The 19675-nt window shown below is 41.0% G+C and overlaps 1 protein-coding gene across 4 annotated transcripts in view; it reads right to left on the bottom strand.

The window, feature by feature from the left end:
• Window positions 1-19675, bottom strand: part of THSD7B (thrombospondin type 1 domain containing 7B) — a 306100-nt gene that overhangs the window by 114717 nt on the left and 171708 nt on the right. For all 4 annotated transcript variants that reach the window (XM_027884317.1, XM_027884316.1, XM_027884318.1 and 1 more), the window contains 2 exons: window positions 14852-14984; window positions 13733-13836 (listed from right to left, as the gene is read on the bottom strand). In XM_027884317.1, coding sequence (XP_027740118.1) covers window positions 13733-13836; window positions 14852-14984 — 237 coding nt within the window. The remainder of the gene's footprint in view (window positions 1-13732; window positions 13837-14851; window positions 14985-19675) is intronic.

Raw genomic sequence — 19675 nt, 5'->3', positions numbered from 1 at the left:
AAAAGGAGGAAAAAAGTTAAATACATCAACTTTCTTTCTGTAATAGATTGATGGACACTGGGGAAGAAAATTAAGAACAGTAGCCTCATTTCAGAACCGCTTGTTTCCTTGAGGACAAAAATCCTAAAAATGCTCAGCACCGTGAATCCTAAAAGACTCTCTTAATAATTAAATTATATTGCATCAAAAAGCACATGCCTCTAGCAGTTTGATTTGGATGTGTGCGCTCTAAACATGAGCAACTGGGTAAGCAAAGATTGGGTGGAGTTGACATAAAAACGTATAGTGTGCTTAGCACTAAAGAAAAGCCCTGAAATTGAATAGAGCCTTTTGCTTTATGATAATCTCTAGGACTGATTCACCACTGTTTTATTACTGACTTTTGTTATTGTATCTGAATACAATTTGATTTTATGAGATCTTAAATATTACCTTTATAAACATTTCATGGGATGTTGACTCTCTATCTGCAAATTGCTTATTTGCTTATTGTATCTGCTCATTGATGCCACTGCAATAGCTTATTTTTGCATTAACTTTTTGTTGAGTCTAGTTTATCTTCTGAGAAAACCCTGAGATGAAATTTTTAATAAGAAATACTTAAAAAAAAAAAAGATATAACTGTAACTGGTAAAGACATTTTCCCTTATAATGTTCTGTTTGCCACATAATTCAATCAGGGAGTTTATGCCAGTAACTGTGAGATTTCAAGAAAGTACTTTGTTTATCATTTAATCAATATGATTTGAGCAGAAAGGTTTTTTAAATAGTAAACCAAATTCTGCACACTCCTCCTGCAATTTTACCCAAGGTTCAGACTTCTGCTCAATAAATGCTCTCCACATTTCATTTCTTTTGCTTCCACCATTCTGACTGGGCAAACTCAACACCAACAAAAACCCACGGCTAAACTCCATCTATACAACACATATTAACTGGTTTGCAAGGAATGGAAGCAGATGATGGGAGAAAATACAGCAGGATCATTAGGCTCTCCTCATCAACCTACTCGACAGGTTAGTGATAACTGACAGCTGTACTCAAATACCCATCACTTCTTACACTGCAAACCTGAACATTTACATTCCACAGAGCATATAATCAAATTTTACTCAACTAAAGCCCAGGAATTAAGTGCATTTAACTTCTAAAAACACATCAGATGATTATTTGACTCAGTAAAAATGTAATGCCTGCAAAACCACAGAACCAACTGCAACTTGCTAATAAGTTTCATTATTATTGAGTTTGCCCCTTGGAAACACTAGCAATTAGGGTCAAATGAAATTCCATAATCCTTCTAAATTTCTTTGCTGGTTACTTTGACCATTCACATCTACCTGTGAAATTGATCTCACTAGCAAAAACACAGGCATCTTTGAAAGGCTTCAGATAAGACAATTTGAGCAGACACATTCTGGCCCGTTTCTCATCAAAGCATTTAAAACTGGGAAGTTTACGCTTTCATTCTGGATTTGCAGAGTATTAACATTTAAATAAGCTTAAAAAAAAAGGCCAGATACATGATCTAAAAACAAAAATGAACAAAAAGCAGCCATCTTCCTATAAATGCTACAATTAATCACTATGATGAACACAGAGAAAGCAATCCATCTCGCCACACCATAGAGCTGATGTAGCTTTTCTTTTCATACACCACAGAAGTTAATTATTATGAGCAGATGTGCTTAGATTACATGAAAATTTATACCCCATAAAGTAGGCATTGAAGATATCTATTTATTTCAAAACACCAATTTGTCCCTGTTTGTTTTGGAGGTTTGTTCACGTGCAACTACATCAGCCACGCAGCCCTCACAAAACCAATCCATCTCACAGGCAGTGCTTTTTATGTGCTCCACTAACCAAACGTTTCAAAGTGGCCCTGGAAAAGCACCTGCTGGTCAAAGAAATTTCTTACAAAACAGGGGTGTTTCTGACTTGTCCCCCAGATTCCCCAGCGCACCCCGAACAACGCCCGCTGCGATCACGTCGTACGTACTGGGGGTTAAAACGTGACAGAACAGCTGAATCCCCCAGACTCTCCAAAGGGTCCACATCTGCACGTCGCTGCTCAGTTCTGCAGACCAATTTCTGCTTGATTTTCTCAGATATTGTTAATAAGACCCATTATTAAGATGCCCTCCCAGAGCACGGGGAGAAAAACAAGGCGGCAGCGGAGGCTCGTGGTCAGCGAGGGCAGTGGCCGTGGAAGCCCCGTATTCCAAGCACACAGCGGAGTCTGGGAGCGCTGCCCTGGCACGTCCCACATCCCCCGAGGACGTGCTGATCTCCTTCACCCTGAATTAAACGGATGCTCAAGTAGATGGCCTTCGACAAGCCTATTACATTTTAATGGGTCTGTTAGAATCCCTCGCAATGCCTGCCTCGAGTTCAGGCGCTTCCTTTGCCTACGCAAAGATCGGGATAAAAAAAACAAAGATGCAGAGAGTTAATATCCAAAAGACAGTAGAGAACACATAACTGGGAGAAATTTCAATCACCCTAGGGCATATTGCAAAAAACCCAAATGTATGATTGCAAGGGCTGAAAACTTCAGTGAACTGTCAAAAAGAAACAATAGCACTGACTGGAATTGATCAGAAAAGCGGTAAAAAGTAACATTTGCTACAAGGCTTCACATCCAGGATCCAAATTTGACATTACAAAATACCCTACTTCGGGAAAACTCTGTCAAATATCAGAATATATTATTCCGAACTTTCCTTGTTTCACAAAGCCAATATCAGCAATCTTTTAATAAATGATGCACACACCTGGCAAACCCAGCGGCTGCCAGCAAAAAAATTGACTTTAGAAAAATCTTTGTTAGAAGGTGACATTTTTTTCATTACTATCTATTGCCATCAAGGTATAGAGATGGCTTTTTCTTGTGTAGTAATTTTATTCCAGGGAAATTCCAATTTTTTGGATGAAGTTTCACTTGATTTATTATAAATAAAGAAGACAGAATCTTCTCCTGAGTCTTTTCAGAAGCAAATAAATGACAATACTGTTAAGGAAAGTGGAGAAGGGATGTTTCCAACAGGAAAAATGTTTGGAAGTATTACAACTGCGATCATCAGACTTGTTTCAGAAAGTGCTAAAGACATTGCTCAGTATTTTTAGTATTTCTGAACATATTTAGAAACAGTGCCAACAGAAAAGAGCAGCACTGGGCACCCAAAGCAAATGTAATATTGACCAGTTCACAGTCACCTGCTGTACTCTCACAAGTGCAAGCACTTCATAAGCATCCCTGTCACTTCCAGTTATTCTACTGTCACTTTAGTGCACCTGTTTGAAAGAAAGATGCTGCGAATTTTGAAAGACAGTTTGAGTCAAGGTTACTCATTTATTCTGAAATTGAAATCTCATGTCTAAAACCTCAACTGGAGACATAAAGGGATTGGAGTAACATTAATATACAAATTCAGAGCCAACGAACATGACATCAGGACTCCTTTTGCACCTTTGTGGCACACCTCACCGAAAAAACACATCTTGTGCTTGGAGATTTACAGTAAGCCCTACTGATGAGCTCTGCCACTTAAAATGCTAATACTCATGTTGAGTATTAGTTCCCAATTTATGAAAGAAACCTGACTCAATAGTTTCCACTAAGAAGTGCTTTCTAACTAATGCAAATTAAGGGAAAATGCAAACTTGCAACTTTTATCAAGCTCCTCTGAAGGAAACTGCACAGAGAGGCCAAACCTTAGGGGTTTGACAATGAACAACACATTCTATAAATCAAATTCTGCATTCCTTTCAATATCTCCATTTTCCTTTCACCAGCATTTGGGTTTGTTTGTTTGTTTTTCTATTTATTGTTTTTGGGGGTTTTTTTTGTTTGTTCATTTGGGTTTGTTGATTTTTTGGGGGAGAGGTGGGAGCCCAAACAAGTGATGGAGTCCTTTAATATTTCACTGATTTAAGCAGGATCAGCATTTCAACACAGAAATGCCCATTTCTCAAACTAAATCCCTTTGGAACTACAGAAGTGAAAGAACAAACGACCAGTCTTCATCCTTCCAGTTAATGAGATCATTATGGACAAGAAAAAGGTTATTTGAGTAAAGACTGAGAGAGTAACATCTCTAGTGCTCTCCTGACAACTAGTACTATAAAAGCTTTTTAATAAACTCACTTATTTTTAGTCATGCTTCAAGCTTTCCCATTTAAAATGTCTGTTTGAAGAAAAGTTCTCCTTAAGGCCATTTTCCAGGGAACCTGGATCTTATCCCGCTCAGCTCAGATGAATTTTTAACAATTTCCCTACGAACCACAGCGGGTCTGGCATGAATTGTCTTTGGAGTTGTAAACAGCACAACTGTGACAAGGAGGAAATTAAAATTTTATAAAAGCAAAAGTAGATCTAAATCAGAACTGAATGGGCCTGCCTGCACACAGAGAGGTGCACAAGAGGGATGTGAAAGTGTTATATAAAATAGCAAACAAAAAAGGAGACCAACTGGGACACAAATGTCTCAAGAACAAAGGATGATTCAATTAAATTGAAAATCATCAAGAAACTAAAATAGTTTACTCACTGCAGGGTTAACCCATTGAACTGAGGTATGCCAGACACACACAGGGGCCAAAGATCAGACAGAACATGAAAAGATCAGATATTTTTAAAGCTAGTTATAGTGACAGCTACATGAGCTCATATAAAATATTAAGGATTAGAAACCCCTGTGTTTCAGGCTCCAAATGAACGAAACACAGAATTTCAAGATGAAGTGGCTCCTGTGCTTCTGATAAAGAGCACACAAGGCTGTGTGATCAGGTCTGCTTACAAACCACCCACTGCCACAGAAGAGATTCTGATACAGTCTGTAACATCCTCTGCACAAACCATGGCGTGTGACCACCCAGGCCTTCTGCTCACATAACATAAATTTCTCAAGACTTGTATGAAAAACCTGAATCAACTGCTCATAACTAGGATTTTAAATCACTGGAAGTTGGTGGTAAAAACAAGTCATAATTGGAAGGGCCTGTCTCCAGTTTGAGGGAGAGATTGCTCTTCATTATGTCTCTCATTATGCCTTTCATCCTCCTCAGTCAGAGCACAGTTTGGTTCTCCTTGGACCTCTTTCATCTACTATACTCTGTTTAATGACAGTCCATCATTTAAAAAAGGACCCCAAAAATTACTTTCGCCAACGATAGTTGCTTAGATCATACAGATTGCACGCTAGATAAAAGAAATCTTGGGAGGACCAAAGAGAGCTGAACTTAATCAGAGGGATGAAAGACAAAATGAAAATCTATCTACCCCTACATTTAAAAAGGAGTTTCCTTCAGATAAGATGATCTCAACTCTCTCTCTGTACCTGTTAAATATGGTGTGAGTACTGTCAGATCCTGTGGGACTTTTATGATTGAGATGCTCCAGCAATTCCTGTAAATTGTACACATTTGGACGGTGCTGCCTTTGACTTTGCGGTGACCGGGCCACTTCCTATTGATCTAAAACCTTCTTTCTTCCCTTCCTCCCTCTTCCCTCCTAATCAAGGCAGAAATACATAACGTGGAAAGCTTTGATGTCCCTCTGCTTTCCTTCTCATTATTTTGATCTTTTAACAATCCCTCTATTGGTACAAGCCCATAGCGTGCATTTTCAGTGTTCCTGCCCCCTGGCTTCAAAAGACTATTCTACGTGATTAGGGCTTTTTATTTTCCCCCAGAAAACAAATGCTGTGTGTGGTATTAAGATGCTGATATTTGTTTCGTTTATCAGATAAGGACAGTATGTTGTTTAGCGAGAGAGCCTTCTGACTGCCTTCTTCAGAGTGGAATTTACTGTCCTGGTTTTGAAGGAAATCAAATATATGTAATTTATCTGATGCAGTCTTCATCATCTTTATTTTACAGGAAGTCTACAGATCATTGAGTTGCCTTTGGATAAAATGCTGCACCGTAGCTTGCTGTCAGGACAAATTCTCTGAGAGTCTCCTCAATTTTTATGTTGCTGGCATAAGGCTACAGTGACAGGAATGACTTGGAGTCTCTCTTGCCATTAGTTAGTGTCTATGAAGTAATGTCATGCCAATTCTCCTACCACCTATGAAATACTCTTAGAGCAGCTCTACTTGGGGTGGGAGCTGGGCAGACCCAGGCTGAAATATAGTTTTAAGCACCCTGTGATGCCTGCTGACATCCCGCATTAAAAACAGGAGGGCAGCCCACCATCACTCTTCTGTGAACAACCTGTCACTGGAAAATCAGTATCAATCTTTCTTCCCCCTGTCCTATCAACTACACACCCAAAGAAAGAAAAATTGGTCTATGGGAACACATTACCTGGAGATCAGTGGGATGTAATGCAATATGAGGATGAATTTCCATGCCCCAAAGCAGTGCCCAGCTGCACACTCCAGCCATACACATATTTACACAGACACCTCTGCTACAGCACCGGGTTTTAAGAAACTGGCCCAGGATGATTTCTGTACAAGTAGGTGATTTTATTTCTCATACATTAAACTGAAGGAATATCAAAGGCAGCCAAAATGCTCAGAGAGATTGATTCATCACATCTCACACAGCCTCATCTGCCCATTCCCCTCCCCTTCCCTCCTGCTCCTGGTCAATTCTAATGTTACAAAATGAAATTAATCCCATGGAAAATCTGTCTGGGTGAGGATATCTTCCTCATGCCACTGGTTCAGGGAAGGCTAGGAATGCATACACAACATTAGTATTACATTTTTGTCTACTCCTCCTCAATTTTTCCTTGTTTTCCCCTTTGTGAAACACTTTCACACATTTTTACGTGAAACCAACCTACTATCAAATCCACAATTAAACCCAGTCTTTGGGAAGTAAATATCAAAGCCTATAGGTAAACTGATAAAAACTATCCAGACTCATGTAATCACACATCCAGAACGCAGTGATCAATCTCTGCAACTCCTGTGTGCAGATACACAGAGCTCACCACGAAAGATTAGTTTTAAATGCAAAATCAAGGGTAAAGTTTCATTAAGTTCAAGAGATTTTGTTACCTGTTATTCATCAGAGGTAGACTCCTAAATACCTGATTTCTTTCTGTTAATGAAATTGGGGTATTTTGCAAAAAAAAAAAAGTTCCTAATCTATTCTAAATCTATTGGCAGAACAGGAATTGGAATTACCCAAGAGAAAGTTTTGGTGCTTTTATTTGATCTTAATTGTTTGTCATTACTTATAGCGGCAGAAGGTGTTATGGAACAAAAAATAAAAGAGAGGATTACCTGTTAAACACATTCCATCTTAGGAAACAGAAGAATAAATTTCAGGAACTTGGAGAGGAGAAGAAAAATGTAAGTAATACCTTATTTTATGATGGGTGCTGTTTCAAAACAGTATAATGCCTCTCACACACAGTCCACAATTCCAGACTTTCCTCTACAGTACCATCACCCACTTTCTACATTGCAAGTGCTCCACATCTTTTTCTTTGATGCAAATTTTACTTTTCTGATTTCAGAGCATGCTCAAATTTACCCAATACATATTTTTGTTCTGCCTTTCAGAGCACTCGGGACTTGCAACTCCCCAGATGTGTTACAGATGTGCTCTCTAGTTCATCATCCACACTGCTAGTGGAAACACTGAAGACGGTCAGGAGCACACATGCCCCGTGGGAAGCCATCTGAAACAGCCTCCCTGGTTGACAGCAAATAACTGATAACAGAGCTTGGAATGGGTTTTTTCAACAAGTTGCACAACCACCTCACCCTGCACTTTCTTATTGCACATGGGAGACCATCATGTGGGACCAGACTCAAAGTCTTCCTGAAGTCAAGACAATATTATCTGTGCTGCTTTCCACTTCCCCTATTGCCTGACCTCCAGCCCACTGCCTCGTCAGGGAAAGAAATCAGATTATCAGAAACAAGTAACGGCAAATCAGTTCTGGTTTGGTTGTTTCTCACCACCTTGCTACTCTCCATGTGTTTATGAGCTAAAAACTGCATTATCAGCCACAGGAGGGTAACAACACAGGTAACACATCCTTTATGAATTTGCATTAAGATGTAGAGTGGCTACATCCCTAAAGCACCGGTGAAGCCCCAGGCAGACATGGCTGATAACAAGGCCAAGGCTCTTCATCCTGCAAAGGCAATCTCTCCCTGAACCTCAATCCCACTCTGGACAAACTGTTTCACAAATGTATCACAAACAAGATCAGCTCCTGTCTTTACCCTGGTGATTATTCTTCCCCTCAACTATTTGCTCCCAGTGCTGCCAGGCAGGTGTCTCCCAGACCGTGACTCTGGCTGGGACCACTCAAGTTCAGCTCCCTGTGCTCCATTTGTGTTGCCTTAGGCTGGTACCATCAGGAAAAACACTGACAAACCTAATGAAGGCCCAGCGTCACCCAGAAGAAGGTTCAAGGTGCCCCTGTCCTACCAGGCAAAGTTAATATTGGAGGGAGCTGCTGATGACAGGTGAGCTGCTGTCAGCTGGACATATTTACACACAGGACTGCACTGCAGAGCACTGCTCAGAAAATATCACCCCACAACCAAAGCAGTCGAGTCTTTGCCACGTTTACAATCATAAACGTGTTCCTTCCTTGCAAATTTTAGGTTATCACATTGCCTTTAGTCTCTAAATTATCACAGGATTCTAATATGTACCTCCTGAAATTGGTAATTCTCTGCAAAAGCATTCTGCAACTCGAATTATAATGAATACATCTGTTAATTTAGCTAATCAGCAGTTATACTAACTACCTTCAAAAGAGGGAATAAGAACTGTTGGGTGACCATCTTATGAGCAAAAAAAAAAAAAAAAAAAAGTAACACTGATGTCTTTTTGATGGCACAACTCATTATAAACAGGTTACCATAAAATAATTGCAGGAGAAACAACAGCAATGTATATGGCCATTAGTGATTGATAATACACAAGATAATACAGCTAAGGGATGCCTGTTTGAAACATTTTTTGTAGATGCAATATTAAGAGGCTGTATCTAAACTCATCCTTTCATCTTGCTTAATATGGACGCATTAACTTCGGCACTATTAAGTTTGTGATCACAGTACTGCCTATATTTCAGGCAAGATTTTACTGGAACTATCACTCCACTCAGATACACTCAGAAAACTTGGACAGCAGTTTGTTACCAATTTTTCTCTCACGATGACAAGCTCTTGGTCTGAATCTGAGTCTAAAACCAGTCTTGTCTGCAATGTCCCTACAGCTATCAGAAAGCTCCAGAGCAAGAGACAGAAACTTGCAATGAAGGAGACAAGAATCTTAAATTGCTCGAGGCCAGTGCTGCCTGCATTCCACTTTTTCCCCGTCAATTCATGCATCAACTTTTCAACTGAAACAGGTTATATTTAACACAAATCATCCTAGCCAAGTCCACGTGGTGTGAATTCACAACACAGTTAAAGGAAACGAATACATCATACGTGGCCTGATATTGGAGCCCACCAGAAATGTGCTACTGAGATGCCCAACGGGGCTGTCCAGGGTTGATCCACCCCGTGGCCTCTGGTGAGCCAGGGGCAGTGCCCTTCTCCAAAGCAGAGGATTAGCTTCTCATCACTGCATTGGTGGGTCTCTTGTTGTTCTCCTGTACACAAATCAATAAATTACCTCTAAAAATATCTACTGCTCTGTGTCACAGCTACAGCTCTGATATGGACCTACTGTCTCATTAACAGGGGGAGATTTGGTCGAATCCCCCAGATGAATCAAAGCAAAGTGGCAGAAGAAATAAGGCATGACATGTTCTATTGCTGCAGCTTCGAGAAAGTAACTACTCTTTCCATAATCACATTGTCAGTGTGTTTCCAAGACTGGATTTTAAAGCAGAGTCTCATTAGACTAGTCTGGACTTTAATACATGTCTATTTACTTCATCGATGGTGTTTGAAGCAGCCTTCAAAGACGCTTCCTTAAAACAGGCTTTCCATCTGCTAATTAAACCTTAACAATGCCTTGTAACAAGCAAAACATTTTTTTTTCCCCAAAATGTATATGGCTAAGGTGGCTGCTCATGTCAGCACTGAAAGGAGAGGTCAGTTGTGAAGGATCCTCCATCACAGACATCAGAGAACAGTAAAGTCACTGAAGGGCATCTGAAGCAGAAACAATTCTCATGAAATCATAGAATGGTTTGGGTTGTAAGGGACCTTGAAGCTCAACTTGTTCTATCTCCCTTTCACTATCCCAGGTTGCTCAAAGACCCATCTAACTGGGCCTTGAACACTTCTAGGGATGGGGTACCCACAATTTCTCTGGGCAACCTGTGCCAGGGCCTCCCCACCCTCACAATAAAGAATTTCTTCCTAATCTCTAATCTAACCCTGACTTCTGTCAGTTTAAAGCCATTCCCCCTTGGCCCTATAAATTTATACCCCTGTCCAAAGTGCCTCTTCAGCTCTCTTGGAGTCCCTTTAGGCACCTGAAGGGGCTGTAAGGTCACCCCAGAGCCTTCTCTTCTCCAGGCTGAACAATCTCAACTCTCTCAGCCTGTCTCCATAGCAGAGGTGCTCCAGCCCTCTGAGCATCACTGTGGTTTCCCCTGGACCTGCTCCAACACATCACCATCCTTCTTGTGTTAAGGACCCCAGAGCTGGATTGCAGTACTCCAGGTGGGGTCTCACCAGAGTGGAGTAGAGGGGGTGAATCACTTCCCTCGGCCTGCTGCCCACGCTGCTTTGGATGCAGTCAGGACATGGTTGGGTCATGTTGAGCTTCTCATCAACCAACATCCCCAAGCCCCTCACCCTGGAGCTATCCTCAATCTGTTCTCCACCTAGGTTGTACCTGTACTTGGGACTGCTCCCACCCACGTGCAGGACCTTTTCTCACAGTCTTGTCACCTTCTAGTAAATTAGTCCCTTGTCGGAAAAATGACAGCTATACAGCAGTAGAAAAGTTTGTAAAGCTTTTCATTTATTTTTAGAAATGTTGTCTAATGTCAAGCAACAGTAACATCCCCACGCTGGTTTACTCAAGTGTTCTATCTCAGGGGCATTTTGCAAATCACACCTCAATTAAATTTAAATAACAACTATATTCATTATTTCTAAAGGCTACTTTTCTCTTTCCTGTAAGACTCTTTTCTAAGTTAGTCCACTGAAGCTGGTATAAAAAATGAAAGGCTATTGTAATTAGTGTAATATCTTTCCAAGATGAAACCTAAAAAAATGCGGCTTCAGACAGCTGTCATCTCTTTGGCTATTCTGCTTATTATTCACAGACAAATTCTGATATCTTCTGCATATTACACAGTACATCTACATGCAATTTCAGTGAAAGCACTCGTGGAACAAGATCTGTAAGCATCTATCTCAGAATCTAGTTGAGAGTAAGAATGGAGCTTGAATGTCATTTCAGACCTAATTTTCCCTCAGCAGTCATTGTTCTAAATAGGTACACATAAACACACTCTGTTTTTCTTTAGAAATAATTTCTATGAATTCAATGTCCCTATATAATTGGCTGGATATGACAGTCACTGAAAACTAAAATCCTCTTTTTTTACATGACAGTCAGGGTATGGACAGAAAAAAGAAATCTAAAAATGGATGCTGCAAGGAACAGCCAGACTGATTATCTTCAGTGGTAAAAGGGTAATTGCTGTTACATGGTAAGAAAGAAACTAAGCTAATTCATATGAATACTCTTTGGAGAAGGAGCACTTACTGGCTAAAGACACTGGCACATTATGTAAGCCAATTACTGTGTGGAGTGGTGATGATACCTCGAATGCAAGCTCGTTTGCAGGATGCCTGAATATTGCAGCAAAGCATCTGTTCTAACACCTGGGGTTCTTCCACTGATGACACAGATTCCCCCGTAAAAACCCACAGACTGACAGAATCACACAAGGGCGTCTAGAATGGAAGGGACCTCTGAAGATCCAATGCCTGCTCCAAGCAGGACAGACCTCAAAGTTAGAAAAGGAAGCTCAAGACCTTATTCTTGAGTTTTCAGTTTCTCCAAGGAATCTACAGTCCCTCCAGGCAACCTTTCACTCCAGCCTACAACTGTTATCCTCTGTTATTTCCCTGTGCATCTCTGGGAAGTGTTGCTCCACCTTCCCTGTGAAACCCACACTAGGCTGAACAACTCCAAATCTCCACCCTCACCTCACATGTTATTTCAAAACTATCTCCAAAGACCACCTTCATGGTGAAGAATGAGAGCATCAGAAGTCCTCCAGTGCCGAGGTTTACAAGCTGAAGAGACCCTGCAAGGCATGTGACAAACACTGCCCTTGGCTGCTCCCTGACATTTCCCAGCACCTCTTCACACACACAAGCTGCTCCTGAGGAGCTCGAGTAGCAAGACAGCTTTATCAAAGTTTCCCTTACTCAGTACTTCTACAGATAAAATACAGAATTGCTGAAAATCCATCAGCTTCATTTTCAGACACAATATGGCAGCTTGGCTTCAGCTGCCTCCTCCACGGACATCACTCCCCTCGCTCGTACAAAACATCTTTAAAAATCTTCTTCCGTGGGATTCATCTGAGAACTCATTTTCCTAAGACCCCTCTCATCTTCAATAACACCCAGCAGACTGGCTCTATCACTACATGTAATTATGAAAACCAAAGCTGTAACAAAAGCCACAGTTAATTAAAAAAATGAACTGAAAAAAAAAACTGAAACAATTTTTGCTTAAACCTACCAAGGTATGAGATGTTTTTCATTATTACACCAAAACAGCACATAGCCTATGTAATTATTGGAGGGCACTCCACAGAGTAAAAATAAGTGTGATACTCTCCTCTTATACTTCTAATTCTGTCAGAGTAACATCAATACAAAGTTCATGCTCCCAGTAGAGAATAAAGATTACCATAACTTCACACAGAGGCTGAGGAATACAATTTACAGGTCTGAAAACCTTGTGGAAGAGTTTGTGGTCAAAACCTAGTTAAAGATATTTACTCGTTTGAGTTTTAGTTTAAAATACACTTCTTCTTTCAGATACATCCCACATACTGTCAGAACTTTTCTTTTGTTTCCTTTGTTTCCAGATTATATAAGAAATTCAATTCATCTTTAAAGAATAGCTTCTGCCTTTGTGAAGGAGTAAATTATTATGTCAAGTTTCCTCAGCATACCTGTATAGCAATTTATTTTTTTTTTTCAATAAAAATAACCTTTTGTTAAGGGTTTCATTAGAATTTCCAGGAGACTGATAACAGCCACATCTCCAGCCATGTGCAGGCACCACTACAGACTCTGATCACGCACTCGGAACAGTGACATTCTTCTCAATACTTCTGTTCCGACAATGGGATCGCTGTAACTTTTAAGTGCTTAATTACGCCAAGGGCAGGAGCCCAAAGCATTTACCCACACCGAACTTCTCCAACAGTCTTAATGAAAATCGGGCCTCAGGCAAGTCATTAGCAAAATTTTAAATCATGGGGAAATTATCCTTTCCATTTTTAGCACCATGAATGGATTACTTCACAGAGGCCTATAGATAATTCTTTTAAAGCCCACATGCTTCAGTTTTAAGCAGAAGAGAATGTTAGTGAAGGTGCTTGAACACCAAGCATAAATCTTCTCCTATACTTCAAACAAACTATTGTGTTAGTGGTTCTTTAATGCCCAGCACAGAAAAACTGCACAACGGATCCATTTCCCAAAACACTCTTATTTTATAAAGTACTTCAGTAAGTTTCCAAATTATCTGCTGTAAAAGAGCAAAGACCCTACTAAAGACCACACTCTGGATGGAAAGAGCTCACCCCGTGACTGCAAACCGTGTCCACACGCCTCAGTCTGTCCTGGCACACCCTGTCTCACCGAGTCTGGCACCAGCACACAGGAACTCCACCGGTGGGTCTTCCACCTGCAACAGGAAAAGATGAACAGGTAAGTGCTTAAATTCAGAAAACACGTCCGGGCAAAAAAGCCCTCAGTCACTAACGACGATTTGCTAAAGAGACTTATGGAAAAAACAAGTAAAAAAGCTGTGATTCCTCCTGAAATAAGCCTTGTGAACTGAAATTCAGATGCCAGGTTCACCTTCGAGAAAGCCACGTCCTACTCCAACAACGTCCCGCTTTCTCATTTTTGCAGGGCATGGTTCAAAGTTACACAAAATACACAGGATGTATCTCCAGTGGGCTTTGAACTCAGGCTCTCCTCCTGCCAGCCTGTTCTTGTGCAGCTGATGGTGTTTCCAGTCTGCTTCCTATGCCTGTACATGTGCCAAGAACACCAGGAAGCAGCTTTCCATGGCACAGTGGAGTGGTGTGATCCTGCCTGGCACCACCTCCAGCTCCCCACTCTACTCCCAGACCATCTCCTATGGGATGTAAGGGCTGGAGATTTATATGCAAATATATAATGCTTTTCTATTTACTAATATTGCATAATAACAGACGGGCCACAGAATTCTAATGAGGAGTGGGGAGTAATTGCCCTATTGTACTCTTTGTCTAATCAGTATTTTTTTAAGTGTGTATTATTCACTGGTTTGAGAGGATCAGGGGAAAAGATGAGTTTTTGCAATAAGCATACAATTATGATTAAGGTAGTTGAGGGCTTGTGGTCCCAAAATATTTTTAGATAAAATGAGGGGGGAGTCGCCAGTAACAGCTTCCTTACACACACTGGACTCTGAGGTTGCCATTTCTAGGAGTTGTGCCTATTGCTGCTTGTTCTGATGATGCCACATCTGCTGAAATCCCCAGTTTGAACTCTACTTTAACACATTTTGCAAGGCACATTATTTGTTTTAACTCTGCATTTTCCAGTACTGTGTTATTTTCTGGTGAAAATCGTGCAGGACAATGGCACAAAAATAATTTCTAGAGAAGTGGGCACCCATCAGAGGCTGGATCCAAGCTGACAGTTTTTACCTATACACTGGACAGATGGGAATATCTTCACATTCTCTCTCCTCATACAAAGTGTCTGGGCACGCCTGTCCCCCGTTGGCAGAATCCTGAACGATAATCCTGTACCGAGACTGCTTAACTGCAGTGGCATTGCCTGTAAAACAAACAAAAAAGTTGCCTTCCAAGTTAGTGATCCAGCTGACTTGGTTATAAAAATGCTTTGTGATCCATTTGTATTTTGAAACTGTGAGCACTCTGGCTCTACCCAAGCAGGGAAGGAATGTTACACTGGATCAAAAGCTACCTTTACTTGTTTTAAAGCTGCCAGGAGTTGAGCAGAACAGCACCTGAAAGGTTGATAAATCAACAGCCTAAGAGATGCACCAAAAAATGTCTATTTAACAGAACGTCAAATCAAAGAAGAAAATAAATAAATAAGAAAATAAACACCTTAACAGGAGAGAAGAATCAAAACCAAAGAAACAAACTGTTCTAATGGAAGGTGGTTATTTTTCTGAAAACACATCCTTGTGGTCTCAGGCTGCTAACAGTAACTCATCTTTATGGCTCTAGAAATTACAGATGATAACTTCCTGATAGGAAAACCAGTGCAACCAACAGAGGCTGTCTGCTTAACCTGAGTGGATGCAAGATCAATCCATCCAGAAATGCAGTTCACAAAACCCACAGAGCAGAAAGCAGCAGGAAAGACAATGACAAGACTTACCTGTGTATCTCTACAGATAAAACAAACACAATCCTTGGCTGTGTAAGGGATAACTACAAACTGAGAGCTGGTTTAACCACTGTGTGTGGCATTAGTACTTCTCTGGGTGCTCTATTCCTACGTCAAAAACAGATGCTAGAAAACTAAAAAAGTATCTCAGCAGAACTCAATAAAGGATTCCACACCAGGTAAACATCTTCAAATAGCAGACTTCATCAAATTTGTCCAGAAGAGGAAAGCAGTGTGACAATTAGCCCATCACAAGTACTACTTGTCCAGCCCAGGATAAGGGCAAAGCTGCAGTAGGAAGATTATAATCCATTACAGTAGAAGGAAAACTTAAAAAAAAAAGTCACACGATGAACACAAAGTATGAGTCCAATAAAAATGCTGGCTTTAAATAAAAGCCTCCACTGGCACATGTGCCATCACTGTGAGATCACTGCAAAGGAACTTTGGGCCTGCCTTGAGGCTGCTCACCACGACTGCTGCCCTGGGACAGGATAAGCACATCCAGGGTGATCCTTCTCCTGCTTCTTTCACAGCCACTACCTGAGGCAACTCTACAGCTTCCTACACTCTCCTTTCAGATGCCTGTAAAGCCTCATAAAGAGCCTTTTCTTAAAATCTAACCCAAGTCATCTGTCCTGTGAATTAAGCTAACCCTGTTCTAGCTTCTGTCCACTACACGGAATAAAGAGTTTATCCCTGTCAACTGATGCACCACCTCTATGAAACAGCAAGGGCTTGTATCTACTCTTAAGTCTTCTGCTCTCTAAACTAACCAAACCCAGTTCTTCGTAGGTCCTTCTCAATTACCTCTCACTGCTTCCTTTTTTTTTTTACAACACTGTGCCCAAGGAATCCCACCTGCAGCCTCACCAGGGCAAAGTACAGTGACACCTTTGGTGTGTCACAAACGTGACCGTGAGTTTGACGGGCCCAGGACGAGTTTCAGCATTTCAAATTGCTGACTTTCATGCATTTTGTAGTCCATTGTATCTCCAGAGGTACCTGAGGCAGTAGCGATGTCTTCACTTCCCATTCTGTCTTCGTGCAATCAGTTTTTACTTCCCAAGTCACATTTTGAGAATTTTCTCCATTATTCCAACATAACTCAATATATTGTCTACTATGCTTGCTACCTCTTTCAGCTCTGCATCATCTATTGGTGTTATTATTCAAGCACAGAAGTTGTTAAGACAAATATCACAGGGAATTGGGGCCAGTAGGGCTCCCCTCAGCTCATGTTCCAGTTTGATCCCAAACAGGGGACATCTATCAGCTGACTGAGTAGAAGCAGCTTTGCAGAGGACATGGGAGTCCTGATGGACAAGCTGACTGTGAGGCAGAAATATGCTCTTGCAGCATAGAAGGGCCACAGCATCCTGGGCTGCATTAGGAAGAGAATCATCCGTGAGGGAGGTGATCCTTCCCCTCTGCTCGGCCCTGGGGAGACAACCGGGTGCTGCACCCAGTTCTGGGCTCCCCAGTAGAAGAAAGGTATGGGCATACTGGTGTGAGTCCAGTGAGTGGCCAAAGAGATTGTTTAAGGACTGGAGCATCTGACACACAATAAGAGATCAGGACAGCTGGGACTCTTCAGCCTGGAGAGACAGCTCAAAGGATTTTATCAATGTGTATCAATAAGCAATGGCAGACAGTAAAGGAGACAGAGACAGGTTATTTTCAAAGGGATATCCACTGCAGGATTTTTCAAGCAGCTGAGTACCCATTTAAGAGGGATTTCATTCAAGTCACCATTCCTCAGCTTCCTGATAAAAGTTTAATGTGTTAAAAATCTACCACTTCCCTTAATTAGAGCAGCTACGCTGTTAAAAAAAAAAAGGAAGATTAAATTTATTGGGCACAGTTTGTTCTCAATAAATCCCTACTGGCCAGGTTATTTGAATCTGATTCTTTAAATGTTTATATCTTGAATAATAACTTGTTCTCGTGGCTTTTCACATAATGAAGTGAGGATGAGTTATCTACAGTTTTCTTGACCTTTCTTTTTGAGTTGGTGAGGGTGAGAGAGAGAGTGTTGAGTTTGGTTTGTCTTGATACTACTGAAATTTAGTTAATTCCCTAAGACTTTCTCACCCAGAAGAGAGACACTAAATGCTCTGGCATTACTTTATTTCTTCCTTCTTATTCCCACAGCCCCACTGACATGGGAATATGTACTCAATGGAAATACTCTTTAGTCCATTCTTCTCCTGGCTGCAGACAAGAAACAACAGCAGCAACTGCACATTCTCCTTGTTGTGTTTCCCTCATTTCTCATAGAGTAGTGGACATATATTTCATTCAGTTTCCCCTTACTTTTAATCCCTTAATGTAATCCTTGTTATCTAATATCCACTATCTTAGTTTGCATTCTCAATTTCTTCTCTCTAATCTTTGTGAAACAATTTGACAATCCAAGAGGAAACAAGACCCTGAACAACTCTGATGATAAGAAAGGGCTTCTCTAGTTGTGTGTGATGGTTTCTCTTCATTTTTTGAAGCTTGAACTTGCAAGTCATATACACACGCCTCAGTCCCCTGTGCTGTCTTGCTGTTAGCACAGTTTCAGGACAGATATTACAGTCCAGCAGGGCTTCAGCCCTTTGTTCAGGCTTTCTTGGCAGCTTCCAGGTCTTCTATACTCCTGCCAGCATAGAAAACATTCCCAAGAGATGCAGCTACCAATCTTTGCAGTTTGTTGAAGTCTTTTTTTTTTATGTCTTGCTGATATTGCCATCCTTCCCTCTAAGAATCGTGAACTCTATCACTTTGTGACGATTTTCATTCAAATTATCTACCACCATTAGAATCTTAGCCATTTCCTTCCTATTAATCAGCACCAAATCTAAATGAGCTTCCCACAGTAATTTTCTCCACCTCAAGAAACTAAATTATCCTCAACATTTATTGCACGTTACTCAAACCCCATTTTCAAAATTGAATTTCCTCACCGGCTTTTCTATAGCGTTCCTCACAAATGTTAATGAGCATAATTTTTACATTTCACTTAGAATTGCTATAGCCTGATTTTTGCAGAGTATTAGCACAGCGTAGGACTGTCCTTTTACAGCTGAGCTTCAGCTGATTTCAAGCATGGCTACGACTGTTTGCCCTCCTGAAAAAAAAAGTCAAGCCTCAATATCTCTAGGACCATCTTAACTTCTGTGTCCTTGACTCTGCAGCTCAGATAATACTGTTGGAGAATTTCAGGGGTGCCTTTTCCACCTCCCTGTGCCATCAGCTTCCATTCTCCTCCCTTACACACAGGGCCATTCACATGGACCTGACCACATGGAAAGGCAGGGTCTGGTCAGCACAAGGCTCTGCACACACAAATAAGGACAGATTTCCCAGGATTCTGAGGACTTAGTCACTGAAATCAGAGCTCTTTCCAGTACTTTTGTACAGATAAGAGCTTTTGAGGGGGTTAGACTTTAACTTTGACCAGCTCTGGTTGGGTGTTTGTTTATGAGGACTGAAATGGTAGATCATGGACAGTCTGACACAAGGCAAAAGTCACTGGAATTTCTTATCATGGCACACTATGCATTTTATCCACTCTTACACCATCTCGTTTCAAATCTGATTTAAGGCACAGAGAAAGAAATAGGACAGTTACTACCCAACATTTCATGTAAACCTGCTTAGAGAATTAAGCAACTGTGAAATTTCTAACCTTCCTCCTGGACAACCAGCGCCCAGAAGAGAGGGAGGTACTTACGGGTACCATCTATTTTCAGGAGGAAGATGAAAAATGTTATTTCTTGTTAGTTGTTTGCTTTTCTTCTTAATCTCTCTGTTTTAAATCTACACTGACAGACCAGAGATCACCTCATCCATGCTGAAAGCAGTTACCTCTCCAGGCCACCTTTGCCACCCTAAAGCAGGTGACAGAGGAAAATCTACATGCTGCTCATTCAGAGCGTGTCGTACTCTGAAACCACCCTATTGATTCTTTGGCTGTTGTTTCGATCCATCCTCAAAGACCCATTAAAACAGATAACTTTATAGGAGACTGCAGTAGACAGTTGTCACCTTTCAGTATCTGAAATGGCAGAGAATCAATAACTCGCAACAACCCCCCTCTGTTCCTGCCTCCCCAACAGGTG

The sequence above is a fragment of the Empidonax traillii genome, unplaced genomic scaffold, assembly GCF_003031625.1.
Source record: "Empidonax traillii isolate 1590-97213 ecotype Southwest subspecies unplaced genomic scaffold, ASM303162v1 scaffold142:size1213974, whole genome shotgun sequence".
In the NCBI taxonomy this organism is placed as follows: Eukaryota; Metazoa; Chordata; class Aves; order Passeriformes; family Tyrannidae; genus Empidonax; species Empidonax traillii.
The sequence above is the reverse complement of the archived record's forward strand: the minus strand, read 5'-3'. Positions and strand labels throughout refer to the sequence as shown.